Source organism: Zalophus californianus, chromosome 3 (assembly GCF_009762305.2).
Source record: "Zalophus californianus isolate mZalCal1 chromosome 3, mZalCal1.pri.v2, whole genome shotgun sequence".
Lineage (NCBI taxonomy): Eukaryota > Metazoa > Chordata > Mammalia > Carnivora > Otariidae > Zalophus > Zalophus californianus.
Genome location: NC_045597.1, coordinates 166,078,998 through 166,103,351, shown reverse-complemented (window position 1 = coordinate 166,103,351; position 24,354 = coordinate 166,078,998). Strand labels below are relative to the sequence as shown.

Genomic DNA, 24,354 nt, shown 5'->3' with positions numbered 1-24,354 from the left:
GCACTTACTCATGATAATTTATTAATAAATTTACTTATTTATTTATAATAAGTAAAATTTATTTATTTATTTATAACCCTAAAATCAATACTTGCAATGTTTTCCTGGTCATCTGCAGACAGGCACAGAGTGGCAAAAAATTTGAACTGTCTGATGCACAGCTGAGGTCGAGAGTCACTCTGCCTTCTTGTTTCAACTCTCATACCATAAACACGTCCTTTCACATTCTTGTGCTTTTCGATGGTGATTTTACTATTGCAAATCGCCCCCAAACATCGTGCTGAAATGTTGTCTGCTATTCCTAAGCACAGGAAGGCTATGATGTGCCTTAACAAGAAAATACGTGTGTTAAATAACCTTTGTTCAGGCATAAGTTATAGTGCTGTTGACCTTAAGTTCCATCTGAATGAATTGACAGTATGTATTAAATAAGGTGTCCATATACAAGACACACATAAAACAAAGTTATATATTGATTGGATGACAAAAACGATCTGACCAGAGACTAGCAAGGACCTAACCCTGGATTTCCCATCGGAGCAATGGGTCAATTTTCCCCAATTCGTTGTTAACAGTGACTATGTAGAGTATAATGGCCATCAATAATGAGAACCAACTGTATTTAAACTAAGTGCATTTCCAAATAGAATCATTTTTTTTTAAACAGGATAAAATGATTTTGAAGATATTTTTGGAATAATAAATTGTACAAGAATATTTAAAATTATGAAATCGAAGAATAGTGGGAAGGAAAGTTCTTCAACAGATATTAAAACTGACTATAGACCACTAGGACCAAATAGTATTTATATAAAAAAGGAATGGGGGGCACCTGAGTAGCTCAATTGGTTTAGCATCTGACTCTTGATTACAGCTCAGTTCATGATCTCGGGGTCATGGGATCGAGCCCTGCATCTGGCTCTGGGCTGAACATGGAACCTGCTTAAGATTCTCTCTCTTCTTCTCTCTCTGCCCCTCCCCGCTTGCTCTCTCTCTAAAAAGAATGGAATGGCCATGTAGATATGAGGACAAGAATACAAAATTTAATGATTGATCTAAGCATAAATGGAAACCCAACATATGACAAAGTGGTGTTTTGATTCACCAAAAAAAGGATACATAATTGGCTATCCATCTGAAAGAAAACAAACTGGCCCTTATTTCACCCCATAAACTAAGTTCCAAATTGTTTGAAATTTTAATATAAAAACAGTTAGAATTAGTAACCCTGGGGTTGGAAGAGATCTTCCTAAGCAAGACAGAAAAACAAGGAATCGTGAAGTAATAATACACAGATATAAAGATAACATGCATTTTCCTGTGGTAAATGATATAAAGAAAATCAGAAGATAAACCTGAAACTTAGAAAAATATTTTCTCTAATAAAACAAACTACATTATAGAAAGGCCCCTGTATACTGATAAGAAAAACTCAAAAAGAAGGAGGAGGGTGAAATGAGGAAGAAGAGAATGAGGGAAAGAGGAGAAAAATACACTAAATACATAAATAGGCAGCCACAGAAGACATATTTCAAATGGCCATTAAACACACAAAAATGTTCTCAACCTCACTAGTGGTTAGAAAAAGGCAAATTAAAGGAGTAATGAGCTATCATCCTTTTATGTATCAGAATGGCAAAGATTAAAGGAATAACAACACCCAGTGCTGGTGAATATGGAAGAGAACAGATGTTCTTGAAATTTAATAGGAGTACAAGTAGCTACAGACTTTTCAGAAAATAATCTGAACAATATCCATTCATTTATTCATTCAATTACTCTTTAGCCAACACTTTTCTAGGCACTTGGAATATGTCAGGGACAATGGGACAAAGACCTCTGCCTTCATAGAGCTTTCATTCTAGTGGGGAGACCAGACAATGAAAAATAAGCATATAATTGAATTATATAGTACATTAGAAGTTATAAATACTAAAGTAAAAGAAAAAAGAAGAACCAGGTAAGAGGTGTCAAGACTTAGAGGAAGAATTGACAGCAAATTTATTTATATGGGGTGGTCATAGTGGACCTCTGTGAGATGTAACATTTGAACAATGCCTTGAAGGAGGTGAGGGAGGAAGTCATACAGGTATCTGAGAACAGCCTGCTGCAAATTGAGGAGACAAGCAGTTCAAAGTGGGAGTATGCTTGGCATACTGACAGAAGCCAGTGTGGCAGAGTGCAACAAAGAGGAGATGCTGAGAATAGTCTAGAAGGAAGGCAGGCGTGGGGGCAAGAGTAGAAGCAAGGTCACATTATAACTTTCTAAATGTTCTTCTAGTGTTTCTATTTTGAATGTTGAGTTTAAATTTCAATCCATTTGGAATTTATTTTAGCAAGGGTCTGGCTTTGCTTTCTTTCAGATGCATAGCCAATTATGCTATCTTTTCCCCACTTATTTAAAATACCAACTTTGTCACATATTAGATTTCCTTGTATACTTGGCTCAATTAAGATAATTTATATTCTCATCCTCAGATTTGTGGGTCAATTCTTGTATCGATACTAATCTATATGGTCATAGTGGTGTTATAGTAAGTAGAAGGAGAAAGCATTTGTCATCTGAAATGGGGAGACTGTAGGTGGAGCAGGTTTGGGAGGAACGATCAGAGTTCAGTTTGGGATATGTTAAGATGGAGATATCTCAGACATCACATGGAGATGTTGAATACGCCATTCCCCATTCATGGCTGGAATTTGGGGGAAAGTCTCCTGGAGGTACAAATTTGGGATTTGTTGACAGAGATAGTTGTTGACTCTTTAAGCCGTGAGATTGTATGAGATCACCAAGGAGAGAGTGTAGACAGGAAAGAGAGGAGAATAGAGGATTGAGTCTTACCGCAGTCCACACTACAAAGTTGGAGAGCAGAAGAAGATCCAGCAGGGGAGACAAGAAAGATGAAAGCTCTGGGAGGAAAACCAAGAAAATGAGGAATGGTGGAAGGTAGGTAAATAAAGTGTTTTAAGGAGGAGGGCGTGGTCTACTCTGTCAAATGCTGTTGCTAAGGCAAGTAAGAATTGGCCTTTGGATTTTGCAGTGAGGGAATCATTGATGACCTCAAAAAGAGCAGGGTAGGATGGCGGTAGTAGAAAAAAAATCAGACTAGAGGTGGTTTGAGAGAGAATGGGAGCTGAGGAATTGAAGGTACCAAATACAATTCTTTCCAGGATTTGTTACAGTAGAGGGAGCAAAGAGATAGTGTCGGTGGCAGTGCACCTGACATGAAGAGAATGTTTTGTTATGATGGGAAAAGTAACAGCATGTTTGAGTACTGAAGGGGATGGTCCTATGGGAATGAAAGCACCACTACATAGTAAATAAGGACACACACGATAGCACTGGAGGGGTGGGGAAATAAACCAGAAAGAACCTAAGGGTCCACCGGTAGAAAAATGGTGGAACACACATGATACAGGCAGACAACAGAATATAATGAATCCACTTAAATGAACAAATTTAAGCACCTATCTATGATACTAGAGGGCATTCATCATCATCCATTAGCAAAAAGGGCAAGTGGCAGAGTAATGTGCATAAAATGTCATTTTTGTTCCAAAAACAAATTCAATATATATTTGATGTTTGTATGAGTACAGAAAATGGTATGGAACAACCCAAAGATACCAAATGACCTCACACGGGGGAGGAAGAGAGTGCATCACTCAAAGTTGTGTGACAAAGAACTTAGGGGTTTTCCCCAAATGCCCCACTGCTTAAACACATAATTAAGTGTGCCACACAGTAATCACTTCTCTCCCTGTGCGCTCATCACGTTCTGTAGAAATAAGATCACATTATGTCAATAACAATCGTATGTTCATCTGTTCATTAAATGTGAAGTCTCTGTGAGTGGGGAGTTCTCTGCTTTTATTTTTCATCTTTTATCTGCAATAATTCAAGATGGTGAGCTGCTTTAAAATAGTTTTTGAATAAAGGAATGAAACTAAGTGGAACTGTATAAAATGGAATATGCCTGACCTTAAATCAATTGCTCTATTCTATGTTCTTTCCAATATGACACAATAAGTATGCACACACCTGTGCTCAGAATCCCTAGTATCTGACCGACCTGAACAGAATGACCTGGGGGGTTTTGTGCAGTCGTCCCTAAATTTCTTTGCATTCTCATTTCTAGATTGTCAAGAAGGAGAGCAGGAAATAGAATCCCCATTTCCATTATTGGCTGATTGCTCTCTACCTAAGTAGTTGGATGGGAAAAAGCACAGGAAAAAAAAAAAGTCATGCTACTTCAATGCTATTTTGAATATCAAATTTAATATCTGATTTAACATTTTCTAAAAAGACTTTCCTCAATGTCACACCTGATAATTAAATATTATTACACTGTCTTATAAAACTCTGCTTTACAGCAGGATTTCTATTCAGTACAGTAGCCCTGAAGTATCAATATATGGAAGTCGGACTAGACCAGAGGAAATAGCCATAGAGGCTTCCAAACAAGTATCTCCAATGGTATCTCGGGCTCAGCGAACTGATAGGAGCAGCCCACATCATCAGGTAAGTCCAGAAGGGAAAGGAACCAATGCATAGTCAATCTGGACCCCTTTGTAAGGATGCAGTGAGAATCAGTGTGGTGTGTGGAATATTTTCAAGATGTTAATGCAATCAAAGAAAATATTGTTTAAAATAATTTTTTATCTGTAATCATAACGTGTTACATATTATTACAGAAAATTTGGAAAAGCCAGCAAAGAGCAAAGAACAAAATTATAATTACAAACCATGATATAACCATGATTTTAATATTTTTATTATGTTTTTTCTTTTAATTCCAGTACAGTTAACATACAGAGTTATATTAGTTTCCGGTGTTGAATCACAACACAGTGATTCAACAGTTCTATACGTTACTCAGTGCCCATCATGACAAGTGTACTCTTTACTAATATTAATATTTTAATATTAATATGTTAATGTTTTGGCATACTTCTTTCCCTGCAAATACTTTTGATATAGTTCACATCATACTGCAGAATGTATTGTTGATAAAGTTCTGCGTCAGTGTCAGTTTTATTGTGAGCATTTCCCATTGCCATTACAATTCTTCAGACACATTGTTGGGCAATTTCTATTTAAACAGATGTAACATTATTTATTTAACCCCTCTTCTGTTGTTGGATATTTGAATTATTTCCAATTTTTGCTAAAATTTAAAATTTTACTATTGCAATCCTTGTACATTATTCTTTGTATGCGATTCCCCAAATAGTTCGGTAGGGTGTATTTCTTTAAGTGTCATCACTAGAATGAGAAGTGGGAATATTTTTAAGACTCTTCCTACTTACTGCAAAATTACTGTTTAGAAAGGATACACCAAACTGGCTCCCAGTGAATTCAAGTAACTATCTCTCTTGATCCTTGTTACTGTTACTTGTAACTTGTTATTGTCACGAAATTTTGAATTTTGTTACTTTTATGAGCAGAATATATTTTATTTGCCTTAATGTCCATCTCTTCTTCATTTAGAAGGCAATTGTATTTGCTCTTCTGTCAGTGTCCTCTGCCCAGTTTTGCTGATGCATCAGTTTGTTTTATTAATGTATTTGAACTTTTAAAACTTTAGCTCTGGGAAATCTTTCTTCATGGTTATTTCCTTTTAGTCTAATTTATAATGTGACTTGCTATATAGACATTTTTCATTCCTATGAAAACATTATTAACCTTTTCCTTTCTGACTTCTTACACAGTTTTATGCTTGGAAAATTTTCTGCCTTAAAAAAAAATCAAATAAGCCTTCAGCTGTATTGCTGTAACATGGATTGATTTTTTTTTTTTGTATTAATGTGGCTTGATTATTTTGGACGTTGAACGTTTAAATCTACCTGGCTTTTATTTTGATGCATGTTAGAAGGTGAGGGTATTACCCTACTCCTACTTTTTTCAATTCTTCAGGCAAGACCCAGTAAAATCAGAACTTGGACATATGGCTCAGTCCTTCCCTCACTTCCCCAGGCAGAAGCGGAATTGGAGCGATGTTTCCGTGGTTTTTTTTAAATTTTTTTTAAAGATCTTATTTATTTGACAGAGAGAGACACACTGAGAGAGGGAACACAAGCAGGGGGAGTGGGAGAGGGAGAAGCAGGCTTCCTGCCGAGCAGGGAGCCCGATGTGGGGCTCGATCCCAGGACCCTGGGATCCTGACCTGGGCTGAAGGCAGACGCTTAACCACTGAGCCACCCACGTGCCCCTGAAGCAATGTTTAATCTGTGTGGCTGGGGTGGCATGGTGGATTGGAGGGTCTAGGGCTCCCTCTTTTGGTGTCTTGCTGACATCATTGTTTTTTTGATTTTTTTAAGTGTTAGCTATTATTAAACAATTATTCTTCTAGAAAAACTTTAAAATCATTTCTAAAATGCCAAGTTAATCTTACTAGTATTTTGGTTTGATTTGCATTAAACCTGTATTTTGAGGTGCAAATATCTGTCAGTAAGGGCTGTATGTGGCTTACTTCTTAACAGTCTAGGTTTCTCGCTGAGGGCACCGGGCTCTTTTATGCTTATTGTTCTTATTTTGAATAAAGACCTTTCCCATTGTACCTTTTTCTTAATTACTGATGATGGTATATTGGAAAGTTATGGATTTTTGAATAGTTTTCTTATAAAGAGAAACCCGTCTGAACTCTTTCAATAATTTTAAATACTAGTTTAGTTTGACTCTCTTTCTTCTAACTAAACAATCATGCAGTCTGGAGTGAAAAAGGTATTTTAGTCTCTTTCTTTCCAATATTTAAATCTCTCATGTCTACTGCACGTCTTCATTCCTGAGAGAATCCAGATCTTCCAGAACAATACTGAATAATGAAAGAGATGACGGGGCAGCTTCTTTTACTTTAAGTGGGAGGAGATTTAATGAGGGCATTTCTCTCAGGCTTTTCCATTAAATACGATGGTGTTAGTTGTTGGGTTGAAATTCCTTTTAATTTGATGGAAGTCATTTTCTTTTTCTATTCCTTTTACGTTTTTTTGTGGAAATAGGCAATCAGAAGTGATTTGGAATTTATTTATTTTCAATCTTTTTTTTAGCCTCATTTGAAATGATCTCATGTTTTTCTCTCGTTGGGAGGACAGCACCAGTAGTCCCTGAGAGTCAACCTTCCTGGCATTGCTGAAACCAACAGCTATATTTGTTCGTAGTGGATCACTCTTTAAATACAACTTAAATTTGCTTTGCTTATTTTTTATTTAGAATCGCAACATTTATGAGTCAAAATAATCTTTCTGTCTCTCTCTCTCAACACTGTCTTGTCAGTTTTGAGCATTTTCAGCTGCTACTCATTTTTCATTTTCTCTTGTGTTTGAAGCAATTTATCTAAGATAAGAACTATTTATTTTTTTTAAAGATTTATTTATTTGAGAGAGAGCGCAAGCAGGGGGAGGGGCAGAGGGAGAGGGAGAGAGAATCCACAGCAGACTCTCTGCCCAGTGCAGAGTCCAATGCAGGGCTCCATTCCATGACCCTGAGATCATGACCTGAGCCAAAATGAAGAGTCGCACAACCAGCTGAGACACCCAGGTGCCCCAGAACTATTTATTTCTTAACAATTGCCAGAATTTAAGAGTAAAACCCTAGGACACTGGAGCCTTTATAATATTTAGATAAATTTTTCCCTTTCTTCAAAACTAATCGTCTATTATTGCTTTCTTCAGTTAACTTCGGTAATTTAATTTTCTTGAGAAAATTATTTCCACAAATTAGTTAAGTAAGGTATTTTAAACTTATCATTTTTTCAAATCTTCACATTTCTACTCTAATTCAACTCAAATATGCTCAACTTTTACCCCAAAAGAATAAAGTCACATTTGTATCAGAAGGATCACATCAATATCTATTAAGAAAACCTATATTCTCAAAATACATAACTACTGGTCAGTCTTTGGCCTATTCCATATCATCAATTGCATAGTTTTTCATGAGGAGCAGCATGTAGAAGTTTAATCTGATATTTGCAAGCGTGAGGTTCATCGTAAAAAAGTTCTTCGTGAAAAACGGTGAATTAATGGTTACAGTGGTACATACAATTAATTATAATTTGTATTGTTCTGTGGCATGTTTTAGAGGACTCAATATTAACACCCTTAAGAAGACACAAAACCGACCCTCATTTACATGTAACCGAACAACATGAATTTTCTCTTACCTGTTGCTCCCCAAAGTGGGCAAATCTCACCCCAACAGTACAAGTCCCCTTTGCAACCAGTCACCTGGATTGTCCACTTAGCGGACCAAGTTCAGCTTGTCAGTAGACTATTGCTAAGTCTACTTCCTAAAGGTAAGCTGCACTCAACTTTGATGTCTTTAAATTACTCCAGTGTCCATAGATACCAAGTCTCTGCCCCCAAACGTGCCCATATAACTTACTTACGGATAAAGATTCCTTCTGCCCATAGGGACCTTAGCATGGCAACTCAGTATCACACATTGTGATGCTATTCAAGTGTGGGGTGGGGGGAGAGGAAAACCAGTACATCCACACATAAGGAAAATGTCAGGAAATTTGGAAGGGAAGAGGTAAGAGAAAAAACTGAACAAAAAAATCCCAATGGAATTTTTCCATCAAAGGAATTAGAAATGCCATCTTGGTTTTGTGTGTGTGTGTGTGTGTGTGTGTGTGTGTGTGTGTGTGTGTGTGTGTGTGTACACTACGGTCTGCAAATACTTTATCAGGTTTTCGGTCAGTTGTTTATTTGCCCTCCGTGTGTGACTGCACTGGTAGCCATTCCCCCCAATCAGTGTAATCAGCACAATCTGATCCTAAGGAAGGTCTTCAAAAATAGTATCTGTAATGCTTGTCAATCACCCAAGAAAAATTAAGGTTCCCGTGGAGCAGTCGTGCGGGGCAAAAGTGTCAGCAGAGGTTAGGTCCTGCGGACTCTCCCCACTCCCTCCTCCCACCCTCTCACCCCCCACCCCTCCGTAACCAGCGTGAGCTGGTTAACGGGAGCACGTTAACCCTCCGCGGCCGGAGGGGAGCCGCAGGCCCCGCGCCGCAGACCTCGCACGCCCCCTCCTGGGCACCCGGCAGAGCGCGGCGCTTATACGTGTGGGGTCGCACTAAAAAGCCTCTCTAGCTCCTGCTTAGAATAAAAGAGGAAGAAGAGCCATTTTCACAATTCAGCCTTTTTTCCGCTTTAACGTTTCTTCTTTCGGAAGGAGGAAATTTAACAGAGGTTCTGCTGTTTGGGTTTCTCTCCTTTACTTCACTCTTCTTTCATTGTCTCTCACGTCTTTTGTGTTTATCATTGCTACAGCCTCTTATTCATGCTCTACATTGTTTCCTTTGATTAAAAAAAAATTTTTTAGGGGCGCCTGGGTGGCTCAGTTGGTTAAGCGACTGCCTTCGGCTCAGGTCATGATCCCAGGCTCCTGGGATCGAGCCCCGCATCGGGCTCCCTACTCAGCTGGAAGCCTGCTTCTCCCTCTCCCACTGCCCCTGCTTGTGTTCCCTCTCTTGCTGTCTCTCTCTGTGTCAAATAATAAATAAATAAAAATCTTTCTGTCAAATAAATAAATAAATAAAATCTTTAAAAATTTTTTTAATTATACAAATATCTGTTTGCCTTATAAAAAGCTAAAATATTGCGGATAAAGGCAAAGTCATTTTCAACCATAATTCCCAACCCAGTTCAGGTTCCTACTTCCCCGGAGATCATCTGTTTGGGGTAGAACTTCGCATCTGTTTGCGGTGTATCTATACATCTTCAAATATGCGTGCATGTGTGCACGCAGGGCTATTATCTATTAAACTTAAAACCTGAGAATCCTGCCCATGCATTTTTGTTCAAGTAGGCAGGTAGAGCTTGGTCCCCTGCAGCTTTGCTTATACTTTTGAAAAACTGGAAACAGCCTCACGTCTGTCAACTGAGAATGACTAACTAAACCATAGGCCCTTTTCTATGGATGAATCATGGTGGGCCCCTACGTGCTAACCTGAAATGCTTCTCAACTGCCAAACGACATATGCCACATGATGACATTGATATTAATAATATAAAGTTCACTGATCCAAAGACTATGCAAGACATTGGAAGCGGAGCATTTGAGTGAAGAGGCAGATGGGCCCAGGTCACTCAGAGGGGCCACAGAGTACACACCAACCAGACAGTGTGACTTTATGTCTGTAGTTCAGCTCCTTCTTCTCGCCCTTCCCTCTTCCTTTCTCAGGCTGTTCCCACAGACCAATGTGCCCAAGGGGGCCAACCCCTCTTCAGATCCTTCTCAGAAAGGAGATGAGGACACAGAGTGTAGCCACAGCTGCTTATAAATGTAGAGTAATGAAATCCAATCTTCCACCCAGACGTGTGGGAGCCAAGGGCCGGTGCATGGTGCCCCAGAAGCTGGGCCAGGCTGGGTCAGGTCAGGACTTGCGCTTGGGTGCCATTCAGGGAGCAGAATGTGATATGAGGAGCGGCAAGGTTTGGTGGGAAAATCCTGAATGAGAGCTGCTGAGCTGATCACTATTAATGCAAAGAGCCTTGGTGAATTCAAAGAGAAGCCGTGACTTTCAGTACACATCCGTGTGGAAAACGATGGAAAGATGAGAAAGTTTAAGTAGAAGGTGGCAGATAGAAGGGAAAGATTTCTTTCTTCTTCTTTTTTTTAAAGATTGTATTTATTTATTTGAGAGAGAGAGAGATCACAAGCAGGGGGAGGGGCAGAGGGAGAGAGAGAAGCAGACTCCCCACTGAGCAGGGAACCTGATATGGGACTTGATCCCAGGATCTTGGGATCATGATCTGAGCCAAAGGCAGACACTTAACTGACTGAGCCACCCAGGCACCCTAAAGGGAAAGATTTCTGGAGCCAAGGAGAAGAAAGTGATCCAGCTGCTTTTCGTAGATGCTTTTGGGGAAGGTGGTTTTCTGGGCAGGAACCTAACTTAGGCAAAGGACTACTCTAATGGATTTTTAAAACCTAAAGATCTTGTTTATGTTGAAAATCCTTTAAAGAAAAGCATCATGTAAAAATGAGATCATGAAACTGTACTGTGAGCATATGAACGTCTGCATCATTGTATCTGAACCGAAACCCAAACACCACTCACTTTTTGAATATATGTAATTAATATATATTATATATGTAATACATGTATATATAATTATCATGTTCCTATGGTGAATTTTTAGGAATGTGGTTTAAATTCAAACCAAAAGCCAAAGATTTATTTTCTGTATTTCTTGCTTTAGACTGTGGTCAGCATCAGGAATGAACTGTGGAGAACTCATGAATCCATTAACACACTCCACAGGGAAAGAAGGTAGGACCCACATGTGAATGCACAAACATTGACAGCAGAGACAAACCAAAAGCATTTCCCTTTGCTTTTATGGGAAAAAAATTCTACAAAGATATCACCATGCTTTTTTTTTTAATTTAGAAGAAATTCCTTAAGCAGAGAAATAGTAAGCCCAATAGGAAGGTAAAAAGGGGGCTTTGGCTCTATTTCAGTAGTTAGGAATAACCTAAATTATCTGGCTAATTGTATTAAGGCCAGGGGATGGGGGTGGGGAACAGCATAGGAAAAAGAGAGAAACTGTTATCACTGGTGGTCATAAGAAGCACAACACTGCCTAAAAAACCAGGCAGAGATGACTTCTAAGAATGTATCTTTGTTGTCTGCTATCAAATCCCTGGGCTGACTCCTTTCTGAAAAACCCATGATAAAGATATATTTGAAACTCCAATTATGATCAAGGATTTTAGAGTCAGACTCCCATTTCACCTGAGTGTGACTGCCTGGAAGTTTGAGGGCTCTCCTTCAGAGATGCCCACACTGGGTGGGAGCCCAAACCAAATTCCAAGACCTCTTCTAGATCTTGGTAATTGTTAATTAGGAATTTCAAAGGCTCTAACATTGAGAAATCTTGTTGCATTTCCCACCAGCAAGATAATTTCTACAAATTCCACAAATATGCCAACCACACTGATTAAAGATAAGATTGTACTTTACTCAGCCAATTTTAATTATATACGTACTCTGTAACAGGGATTATTTTAGGCCTGGGCTGGGCTATATAGGGCAACAAGCAAAAAAGATGAAAAATGTTGCCAGAATAAAGAGACAATAAGCAATTGTTAAGTAATAAAGCAAGTAATATATAAGTAAAATATGTCCTATGTCATATAATGTGACTGTCCAGAGGTTTGAAGACTGAAGATGAAGTCCAAAATCTCAGACCTTATCAAGCTCTGTAGCAATTAGACATGGAGACAAAGTAGAGAAGGAGATAGGAGAGGTGCTGGAGGTAAGGTTGGGGGTCCTGGTTTGCAGTTTCAAGTAGGGCAATCAGGGATGGTCTCACTGAAAATACGATGGTGAGTGACAACTTGAAGGATGTGAGAAGTAAGGAGAGAAAGAATTGGGGAAAGGAAGGTTCCAGGCAGAGAAGCCAAAGAGCAGACTCTCAGGGGAGGACATGCCTGGTGTGTCCAGAGTAGCCACGAGTTCTGTGTGGCTGCGAGGCAAGGAATGCACAAGAGGAGGCAGAGAGCAGATGAAAGAGGAAAGAGGGTCTTGGCCAACTGTTGGGCCTTGGCTTATAAGGACTTGGCTTATTCTAACAAGGAGGGGGGCCACTGGAGAGTTTTGAGCAGAGAAATGACATGATCTGGTTTATGTTTTATTTTATTTTTTATTTGGTTTATGTTTGTTTAAGTGTTTTGCCCTGACTGCTTGGTTCATTCTTAAACCAATAAACAACTAGACTTAGAAAGAGAAGCCAAAACAGACCGGCAGTTCGTGAATGGCCTGCCTCCTTGTTCCTTCCCTATCCTGGTCAGGTGTTAGGTGTTTAGCCATGACATGTATACTGTCATTCTAAACGGAGCGATTCCAGACAAAAGGATAACAAATCAAGCCAATATTCAAATTGAAGTAGCTAGTCAAGGTATGCTGTCAAAAGTACTCCGTAACAGGCATGATGAGTTTTCTAGAACACTTCTAATGCCAATGAAATTCTTGGTGGAACCGTGTACATAAGAGGCACGAAGGTCAGCGGTGCGTGGTGAACGGTCAAACAGTATAAAACAGCATTGATCAATGTGAAATAATAGCGGAGGCACAGGCTTCTCCGGCATCTTCTCGCACAGAGAGGACTGACAGCGCATTTTGCTGGGGAGCTAGTTAGTGTGCTGGCCTCTTGCCCTCCCAACTCACTCAAACGTGTCCTCTTTGCAGATTCCCTAAAAAACAGTTCGACTGCTACAAAGACAAGTTGCAAGCCATCTATGCCTCGCAGGAAGAAAAAAGCTGCAGATTTGAAACCAAGATTCACGAACTTACAGCCAACCAGGATAGCCTGTGGACCCAGCTACAGCAGTTGGGGCAGGATCTCCAGGTATGAAGTGTGGACCACCCGGAAATCAGACCTCAAATGCTCTGGCTCTGGGAGGACTTCAGCCTGAAACTTCTCACCTCACTTTGATTAGCTTCTTCTCTTCCCCTCTTCTCTCCATACCCTCACCTCCTCCCACTTTTCATCCCCAGTCTCTCTCCTTCCCATTCTTGAAGGCAATACCACTAGGAGATTTGGTGTTACCATATTGGTGCCAGTGAGAAACTCTAGATCTAGAGCAAAGTGGTCCTTTACAGCATTGATGCTTAGCCTCTTGGTTTCTGCATCCTTTTTACATTCTTAAAACATTTTGAGGATCCCAAGGAGCTTTTGTGGGTTATATCTATTGCTCTTTACCATGATCAAAATTAAAAGTGAGAAGTGGCTTAAAAATGTATTAACATAAATATGAAATAAACCCATTATATATGTAACAGTTTTAAACAATAACTACATATTTAAAAAAAAAAACTTAGAAGAGTGGCATTACTTTATAGTTTTTAAAAAAATTTCTTTAATATCTGGCTTAATAAAAGACAGATTTTCATAACTGCTTCATTCAGTCTGTTGCAAGATGTTGTAGTTGAAGTATATAAAGAAATCTGGCCTCATAGAGATTTGCAGTTGAAAAAGAATAATATTTTAATAGTCTTTTCACATCACTGGAGATCTTTTTCTTCGGTAGTACACCAACACATAATAAGCGCTTGCTTCTTAAAGGATAGTTGAAGCATTATATCTGAAACCGTTATCTACCTCACACTCTGTTTCATTAAAACACAATGTTCTGTTGTGCTCTTTGAGTGAATTTTCTACCCATGCATGATTTTGTAGCATGATACACTGGTAACTTGGAAGTTCACTGAGCTATGCCAGGCTTCCTAATGCTCATTATACAATATCCGCCCCTCTGCCAAAAAGAAAAATCACATTCATTAATATCACCACTAACCTCATTGGGAAAGTCTTCAGGAATTGGAAAGTTGTTATGCACATGGTGATGAATGCAAGTTTTTTAAATTCTGATTTTTGCTTAAAAACTCAGTTCTTAAAATTGGCAATACATGTTGTTAATTATTTCCTTACTGTGCCAATCTCACTTCACTCATTTTTGAGAAAATATTTGCCAAATATCCAAGTCTGAATAACAGTCTGCAAGTCATTCACACAAAAGGCAACTTTTGTGTTTCAATAATATTAGAGGTATTTTACACACTTCCCATTTCATCAAACACAATATTAAAAAGACAAGTTATAGTTAAGAAAATTAAGAGTTTTTGTTAGACCATCAAGGATATTCATGGGGCGCCTGGGTGGCTCAGTTGGTTAGGTGTCTGCCTTCAGCTCAGGTCATGATCCCAGTGTCCTGGGATCAAGCCTCGTGCTGGGCTCCCTGCCTAGCAGGGAGTCTGCTTCTCCCTCTCCCTCTGCCTCTCCCCGTCTGCTTGTGCTCTGTCTCTAGCTTTCTCTCTCTCTCTCAAATAAGTAAATAAAATCTTTAAAAAAAAAAAAAGGATATTCTTAAGTAGAACTGTTCGTTGTTGTTATTTGGTTGGCTGGTGTTTTAGCTGTGATAGCATGATAGTGAAGAGTACCATGACCACTAGCACTGTGTGGTGCTGTCTTGCTTTGTACTAAGGTAGTGCCTTACCTATTTTAGCCTTACTTACTTTTGACTTTTCACCATCTGGGCAAATGTCAACACAGTGACCATCTAAGTATCATTGTGAAAATAATTTTGACTTCACAGACCTCTTAAAAGGTCTTAGGGATTTCCAGGAATCTGTGGACCACGCTTTGGGAATTGTGCTTCGTAGAGAGCATACGCCCTAGATTTTACACCGATGGCTTATTATGAGCCCTCCCCCAATGTACCTACCTAGGTGGATCATTATGAACATGTTTTACTGTAATACCAATTCAATAGATGCTGATGTTCTCGGAAATTCCTTATGATATCTTTAGAACCTGAACATTTAGGACCTAGAATTGTCCCAAATTCCTCATTATTACTCCCTGTGATATTTTAGAACCTGGGCTGTTGTATCTTTTGTAGATAGTTTTAGATAGACATTGAACGAACAGCATAAAATAAAATCAATAATAATGGATTTAGAAAGGAGAAAGAAAAATCTTGCATTAAAATTTTCTACTAGAAGATTAAAATTTAATGCACTTATGAAAAAGGTAAGATAAATGTCAATTTCTTCATCAAGTTTTCTTTTATCCAGGCAGTGTTACAGCCACTCCATCCTTCATCCTCTTCCTGTGAAAATATGATTTCCAAGGGTGACCATGGAAAGGGTGAAAGGCTTTGCAGGGAAGGAGATTCTTCCCAAGTCACGAATGCCACTGAGAATCGTTCAGAATGGGAACCCCTTGCTCACCCAACCATCGTTGACAGAAGTCGCCAAAGTCAAGCAAATGCAGAGCATGCTCTACCAAATTCAGAATCACCAGAGGCCATTTTGCAGCTGAAGTCAACACAAAGCACCAGGGCACAAAGCCAAGCACAAAAGGTCCCAAAGGAAATCTTTAGCTCCCCACCCGGTTCCCAGGTAGGACCGCCGCAGGACACCCCCCAGATTGTTCCCGCTGAAATGAACAGTCCTGCTCTGGCACCGGCAGAAAGGAAAGAGACAATTAACATCCAGGAGGGAAAGGATGAGCTAGAGGAAAAGGAACTGCAAGAACTGTTGTCAAAACTTACAGATGTCTTCACTCTAGAAATGCCGTCAGGTAAGATTTCACAATCAATGGAGGTAGTGTTGGCCAGGAATTGAGGATGCCTTTTAAACAGTTAAGTTTTGTTAAGGTGGGGAGGGGCAGAAGGAAAGGGAGAGAGAATCCTCAAGCAGATTCCCTGGGAGCAAGGAGCCCTATGCAGGGCTCGATCCCACGCCCCTGAGATCATGACCTTAGCCGAAATCAAGAGTTGGACACTTAACCGACAGAGCGACCCAGGCATCCCTAAATACTTGATTTTGTAACATTATCCCAACAACTACAATTCATCTAGTGAGTAACAGTCAGAGTTGTGAACCTTTTGGACATCAGTAGCACCTGTGAACTTCACGTCTAGTATTGCCCAGTTCTCAGGGTTCTTGTGAGCATAAACGGTGATAGACCATAAGAGATTTTACTATAGCACCTGACACAATCCAAGCATTCAATAATAGGAAATAACTACAAATATTTTAGAAATCAGCAGCTTTCATAAGCTGAACTGGAGAAACAAAAAGAAAAAAATAAAAATGAGATGAAGATGTCAAAGACTAAAAGACTTTTCTAGGAAAATAAGCCAAGTTTTTATGTTAAATGTATGTGAAATATAAAATATTAAATTATAAAATATAAATAACAAATATTAGATAATTTTGTTGTTGTAGTTATTATTGTCAATAGTACTACCACAAATATAACTGGACAGCCTGATGTTACCACCTAAAAATGGGGGTACTAGTGATGCTCTTCCTAGAGGATCATTGATTAACTTTCTCTAATTTAAGTAGTACCATCTTCTTCATAAGCTACAGCTCATTGCTAAATTCTGAAGGCTCTTTTTAAAAATATTTTTAAACTATAGTTATTTCTTCTGTTTTGGACTAATGCTGTCTTATTTATAGTGTTTTGTTACCTTAATATACCTATATACCTATATACCTATATCTGTGTCTTTTTTGAAAGCCTCAGATCTTGTATGTGTGAGGGATCATCTAGAGATTTGCGATAAAGCAAAGGATAACATTCTCATGTGTTTCTGAATCTAAGGAAAATATTTTGCTTCTCAAAATATTTCTGAATTGGTGATGAGTTTGCTGGAGCTGCCATAACAAAGTACCTACCACAGGCTGGGTAGCTTCAACATCACAAATTCGTTTTCTCACAGTCCTGGAGGCTAGAAATCTGAGATCAAGGTGTCCCTCTGTGGGCGCCCCTATCCAAATTTGCTCTTTTTATAAAGACACCACTCATATTGGATTAGGACCCACCCACATAACTTCATTTTAACTTAATTAACTCTTTAAAGAAACTACTCCAAATATATTCACATTCTGAGGTACAGGGGTGAGGACTTCCACATATGAATTTAGAGAGGGAGACACAACCCAGCCCATAACAGTTGGAGACCTGTAAAATCAGGACATCATAATGTCAGTTGTATATTGAAGTTGGCAGAGCCGAGTCAATGAAGTCATTATTTGGTGATTCTAAAACTCTCTACTGTGAAGAGCTGGAGTTACAATCCTTGTGTTAGAGAAGACAAGATCACAGAGATGCCAGAAGCATGCTCAGACTGCCTGAGACAAAGACAGGATGGGAACTCCTTGTACCTGATGCTGAGGCCGACACAAAGTTCCACCCACTGTGTTTCCATCTTAACTTCTTCGGGGTCACGACGAGCACTCAAAACAAAGTCAACATCTACTTAAACTTCTTAGGAAAATTTCACATAAAAATTTGACTTTTATTCTACAAAAGTCTTTTAGTCTTTAACATCTTCTTTTTTATTTTTCGTTAGGTTTCTCTAGCTGAGCTTATAAAAGCTGCTGATTCCTCAGAGCCCTCACAAATCAAGTAGGCTGTGTTGCACATTCCAGATCGCTAATAAGCTAGGTCGACTACACACATTGGGAAGACATTGTCCTAACACTTAGGCAGTTTGCATATTTTAAGTTACTTTATCAAAGTCTATTTATTTAAAAAAACTATCTATATATACACACATGATTATATTATTTAAAGGAAAATCATGAAAGGGTAAAGCTTATTTCTGCATTTAGATGATGCAATAATAATGTATAAAGATGCAATTAGCATTGTCCAATCTTGTAGAAAATGCAAAAAAAAGTCTCAAAAAATTACCTCATCTTCCACTTAAAATTTAAATAAAACCATTGAGATGCTTCTGCTGGAGCTATGCATTATTATACAAAAGTGCTTTTGATGTTAGCTAGGCTCTCTCCCAGGACCCTGAGCTGAAGGCAGACGCTTAACTTGCTGAGCCACCCAGGCGCCCCTCCTTAATGTTTTTAAGCATAGGATCTATGTTAATCTCCATGACTATTTGCATTTATTAAACACTGTCACTCCTCATTCAAACATTTCTAAGTAAGTTTTTATCTTTGTTCAATCTGGTTTTGAATATGATCTTGTTTGCAAATTCTACTTAGCCATTGGCAATATAGATTATAAAAGTACACGCCATAATTTATGCATAGTCTATGCATGCTTACCAAAATTACACCAAACCTAATCAGAACCAGAAGTGTGATAACCACACTGATGAAGAGGTGGAAAGGCAAACAAACTAAATTAGGGTATTGGTTACCTTTGTTTTATTTCTCGGTCATGGATGCATCAGATAATAGCAGGAAGTTTTTGGTCATTTTACTGCTCCAGCGTTTTGTTTTGTTTTTAACTTGAGAATTATTCGGAAAATTAGAAAGTTACACTGCTTGTAACATGTTAAGATTTACTCAGCCAGTGTCAACATCTCCAGCCAGTGTTGTGATCATCCTGGTGACTCAGGCAGGCTGGACCAGCCAAGAGAATCTTTGGTTTCACTGAGGGTGGAAATCGAATGCGAGCCACCAGGAGGCGAAAGCAGATTTTATTGAAGATATATATATATAGAGAGAGAGAGAGAGTGTCCAGGAGACTCAGAAAGGAAAAGAGGGAGTCTCGTCTTTGCTTGGGGTCTGGACTTCTTGGTAATTGTGGTGTGGTGCGCGTGTCCTCTCAGGCATGTAGGAACTGGACAGAACAAAGACAGAGTCCAGGTGTCTATCATAAGCCCTTATTCCCGGCGCCAGGAGGTCTCGGCAAAAAGATGTCTAGCGACAGTGGTCTGGAACAGGCGCATAATGGCTCTGCCCGGTCATTCCCTAGATACCATCTGTTGTGCTGGAAGACCCCAAAGATATCCTTACCTCTTTGTCCCTTACAAGGAAGACATACCCTAAGGCATGTATAGGGAGGGGGTGCAGGTCCTGGCAAGAGTAGAAGCAGGAAAAGAAGCAAAGGGAAAAAAAAGACAGCCTTTTCCTTCACAGGATCCCTTCGACATCCCTGTCTCACTGTAGCTGACTCTCCTTTTATTTCTTTTTTTCTTTAATTTAAATTCAATTAACCAACATATAGTACATCATTAGTTTCAGAGGTACAGTTCAGTGATTCATCAGTTGCCTATAACACCCAGTGCTCATTCCATCACGTGCCCTCCTTAATGCCCATCACCCAGGTACCCCATCCTCCCAGCCACCTCCCCTCCAGCAACCCTCAGTCTGTTTCCTATAGTTAAGATTCTCTCATGGTTTTTCTCCCTCTCTGATTTCTGTCTATTCCGTTTTCTCTCCCTTCCCCTATGATCCACTGTGTTGTCTCTTATATTCCCCATATGAGTAAAACCATATGATAATTATGCTGAGCAAAGTCAGTCAATCGGAGCTGACTATCCTTTTAGATTGGAGTTTTGCTAAGGAGTCAACACATTTTGGAAATTAAGATGAACTTTACATTACTTAAAAGCTATTAATAAGACTAAAACAGCAAGCCTGATGGTCAGTTTGCAGGCAGTTGTAGACATTGACTGAATACAGTCATTCAATATCAAGACAGGATGACAGGATGTCATGAGACTATGAGAGTTTAATAGAAAGTATGTAGAAGAGGTTCCCCAAGCCTCTTTAAATTCCAAATGTTGGATTAAAAATCAGTAGCAAACAATTTGCTTACACTTGCAGTAAAGGAATTCAATTTGAAAGTGTCTAACACTATTTGCTTCTGTGGTGACAAAAAAAAAAAAGACATAATACTCTAGTTTTATTTTCTCATTAAATTATTTTCATTCCATTTGTGAGTGAAATTTCCTGTGTCATCTCTGAAATCCTTTTCCCAGCCTCTCTCCCATCCCTCTGCGTCATCCGTTTGTCACTGTACAAACGGGAACGAGAAGGGAAGGCCAGGGAGTGGATGTGGGAGGGTTCTTCTTGGTCTTTTCTTCTTCTTCTTCTTCTTTTTTAAAAGATTTTATTTATTTATTTGACAGAGAGAGACACAGAGAGAGAGGGAACACAACCAGGGGGAGCGGGAGAGGGAGAAGCAGGCTTCCAGGCGGAGCAGGGAGCCCGATGCGGGGCTCGATCCCAGGACCCTGGGATCATGACCTGAGCCGAAGGCAGAAGCTTATCGACTGAGCCACCCAGGTGCCCCGGTCTTTTCTTCTTCACATGAAACCGTCATCAACATTATTATTATAAATAATCAGAAAATGAAGCTTGAACTTCAGCAAACTAAGAAAATAAAGAGCAGGGCAAGCTCAGGAGAGAGAAGTGCAACACTGTATCTTTAGCTCACTTATTTAAGAAGGTAGTCTGCTCAAATATTGCCTGGGAATCCCCGGGGGGTGTATACTGAAATCTTGTTGAATCTTTCTCTGTCTCTCTCAAATATATATATGTATGTATGTATGAAAAAGTAGAAGCAATTGCTCTCGATGGGAGAAGATACAGACTTCCAGCAACGAAGCTCCATTGATTCATCATTCATCACTCATTTATTCATTCAACAAATATTCCTCCAGCATTTACTATGTGCTGGACACTGGGCATTCATTTTGAAAGGGGTACATTATGTTTTTAAGATACTCTAGCTTTAAAAAAAAAAAAAAAGATACTCTGGCATTGTGTGGAGAATAGTTTGGGGAAGGGCGAGGGGATGAGCACAGAGACCAGGTAAAAGCCTGTTGTAATCTAGGCAGGAAATGGTGGTGGCTTGGCCTGGGGGATTGGCGATATACTTATTGCAATGGGGAGAGCTGAGGTGGGGGATGGCACATCAAGAGTTCTGTTTGGATCACGTTAAGCTTGAGTTTCCTGAGAGACATCAAAATAGGGATATCAGAGTGCCCATCAACGTATACAATCTGGAGCTCACGGGAGAAGTCTTAGTATAGAGTAGATATTCAATACATATGGTTTGCTTAATTAGTTATTGTTGTAAGGAAAACACAGGCTCAGAATTTCCGTTTCCCAGCAGAGGAATCCTAGACTAGATAACCTAATACTTTTTAATCTCTATATCTATCATTCTGGTAGCCTCCTCTCACATCCCTGATTCATTCAGAGACCAGATAGATTTTTAATTACATTGAAGTGAATTACTCCATTCGTATTTCCTTTGGACCATCAATTTCACAGGTATTTCTAACATCTCATTAGGCTACCACCTGTGCTGTACATTAATTCAGTCCCAACATGTACGGAATCCCAGGTGTATGCCAAGCATCATGCTAGGTGCTAGGTGGACGTGTATCTTTGGCTTTTTTTTTTTTAACACTTCAAGAGACTGAAGCTTAAAAAGAAAACAGCCAAATAATAAGAAAAACTTCCCATGAATGAAATGGATTGTTGCTTTTCTATTTCTTTATTGCTGTATTTTAAGTTTTTTTGACTGTGGGCTGAGAAGCAGAATATCCTAAAATAAGTTTTCCTCTGGACAAGGCAATAAAATATTATTTATTCAAGGTTCTTATAGTTCTGGAACAGTGTTAAAGAATAGATAGATTTAAAAAGCCATGAATCCTCTCTTCTTATGTTCAACAGAAAACAGCCATTATATAAATCATGTAACTAAATTATGTAACTAATAAAATAAGTCTTTCTAAGTTTTCATTCCCTGCAATTTTGTTTTTTATTAATTACACAAATAATGTTCTACTACATGTTCATCACAGTATTAAAATGCCTAAGTGTGCAGGATTTTAAAAAAATGGATTCATTCATTTTGTCCTTCACTCCTTGCCACCAGTTTCTCAAAGATAATGACTGTTAACAGTTTAGTGAGTTTTCCTTCCAACTTTTTTCTCTGTATATTTGTATGTCTTTCCTTTCTCAACGTAAGTTAGATAGTTCTTTTGCTTTTTTTTTCACTTGACAATATACCTTAGACATTGAGCAATTTCATTTTTTATCACATGTATAAATGTACCCTAATTTATTTATTGGTCTATAATTAAGTTTCTTCCAATTTTTTATTGCGGTAAGAATGGTTTGGTGTCTTTATGACCTATATCTTTGTACTCATATGTGAATATATTTGTAGGATCAATTCCTAGAAATGTAATTCTTAGGTTAAAAAATATGCATATCAAACTTTTGGTTGATAACTGACACACTGTAGATCTTTCTACAACACAATCCTTATAATAGATTGTAGGGGACCACTCCAACCATTCATTAGTAGCTATACAGCAGAGGTTCTCAAAGCATGGTTCCTAGACCAAGGGCATCAGAATCACCTGGGACCATATTAGAAATGCAAATTCTTGGGCCCCTCCCTGATATACTATATTAGCTAGGGATCTCCAGAGGAACAAAACCAATAGGATAGAGATATAGAAAGAGACTTATTTTAGGGAATTGGCTCAGGTGATTGTGGAGGCTGACAAGTCCCCAGATCTATTGTCAGCAAATGGAAACCTAGAGGAACGAGTGAGTGTGGTTCTGGTGCCAAAACTGGCAGACTAGGGACTTAGGAAGAGCTGATATTTCCATGGGAAGCTGAAGGCAGTGGAAAACTGATGTGACAGCCACAAGGCAGTCAGGCAGAAGGAATTCTCTTACTCAGCTTTTCTACTTAATTCAGGCCTTCAACTGATTGGATGAGGCCCAACCACATTAGGGAGGGCAATCTGCTGTAGTCAGTCTGCAGATTCAAATATTAAATCTCATCCAGAAACACCCCCACAGCACACCCAGAATTAACGTTTGACCAAACCTCTGGGCATTAGTAGCCAATCAGGTTGAGTCATAAAATTAGCCATCATATGTACAGAATCAGAGCTCTTAGAGTAGGAGCCAGCAATCTTTTTACATCCTCCAGGTGATTCTGATAGACACCAGAGTTTGAAGACCACTGCTCAAGAGTGGGCTTTCTGGCTACTCAGATTTGTCCTCAGAGTCATGGAAAAATGCCCTTGGAGAACATACAGCCAAGTTATATTAGTAACTGATCATGGCAAATAATAGCCATCTTAATTGCCAGCTGGTAGAAAAAGGGCATTGTCATCAGGAACTGGGGAGAGATGGCTTCCATGTCTTCTCTGTGCTAGAGCTTTAGCTAGATCAGCTTGAAAAACTACAGACGCTTTCTCTGAAGGACTCTCCTGTTTTTTTTATTTCAGGCCCGCAGCCTTCAGTAAACATGGACCTGTACTGTGGAGCTGAGCGGGTGTGCAAGGCCTTCTCTGCCCTTGTTGATCAAATCACCTTGTCTAACTTGAAGTGATAAGGAGTCCTGGCTCAAAGGCCCCTTGGGATGATGATGAAACATATTTTCAAAATCTATACTAAAAGAATTAAGCCTTTTGCTTCTCAATAATTTGGTGTGAAGCGTGAAGAAAATGAGTTTTATTTTTTAATCTCCCTACTCATGTATCTTAGTTCTTCAGTTCAGAGTAAATCCTTGGGAGCAAGGGGTGGGAGGGAAATGGAAAGAAGAGGCCAAGTTAAATCTGGGAGTGCTGAGTTTCCAATAGAGGGCTTTTCTTAATTTGAATACCTTGGTAGTGATATTCTAGTGTGTGATTTACATGAGTTCATGCAACTGTCTTCTTCGGGTATCATTTAAATTAGTGAATCGATGACCAGATTTTCTATCTGGATGCTCCTGATGGAGAACAGGCTTGGCAAAGAACTAAACACACACACACACACACACAACTGAGTATATGCAAAACTGGTGAAATCTGAATAAACTCCATGGATTGTACCAGTGTCAATTTTCTGATTGCATTATTGTACTATAATTATGCAAGATGTTACTACTTTTGAGGGAAACTGGATGAAGAGTATACAGGATGTCTCTGTATTATTTCTTATAACTGTATATGAATCAACAATTATCTCAAAATAAATTTATTTTGAAAGCATAAACATTTCTCACTAAAATCCTATATCCAATGAGTTTGGCTAAAGTAACTGTCAGCCTCCTTTCTCT

General features: G+C 39.0%; 1 protein-coding gene across 1 annotated transcript in view; it reads left to right on the top strand.

Moving 5' to 3' along the window:
* DYTN (dystrotelin) overlaps nt 1–23,643 on the top strand; it is a 47,861-nt gene extending 24,218 nt beyond the window's left edge. Inside the window, exons 10-12 of the mRNA XM_027591489.2 lie at nt 13,197–13,356; nt 15,585–16,092; nt 23,540–23,643. Coding sequence (XP_027447290.1) covers nt 13,197–13,356; nt 15,585–16,092; nt 23,540–23,643 — 772 coding nt within the window. The remainder of the gene's footprint in view (nt 1–13,196; nt 13,357–15,584; nt 16,093–23,539) is intronic.
* Nucleotides 23,644–24,354: the final 711 nt, after the last annotated feature.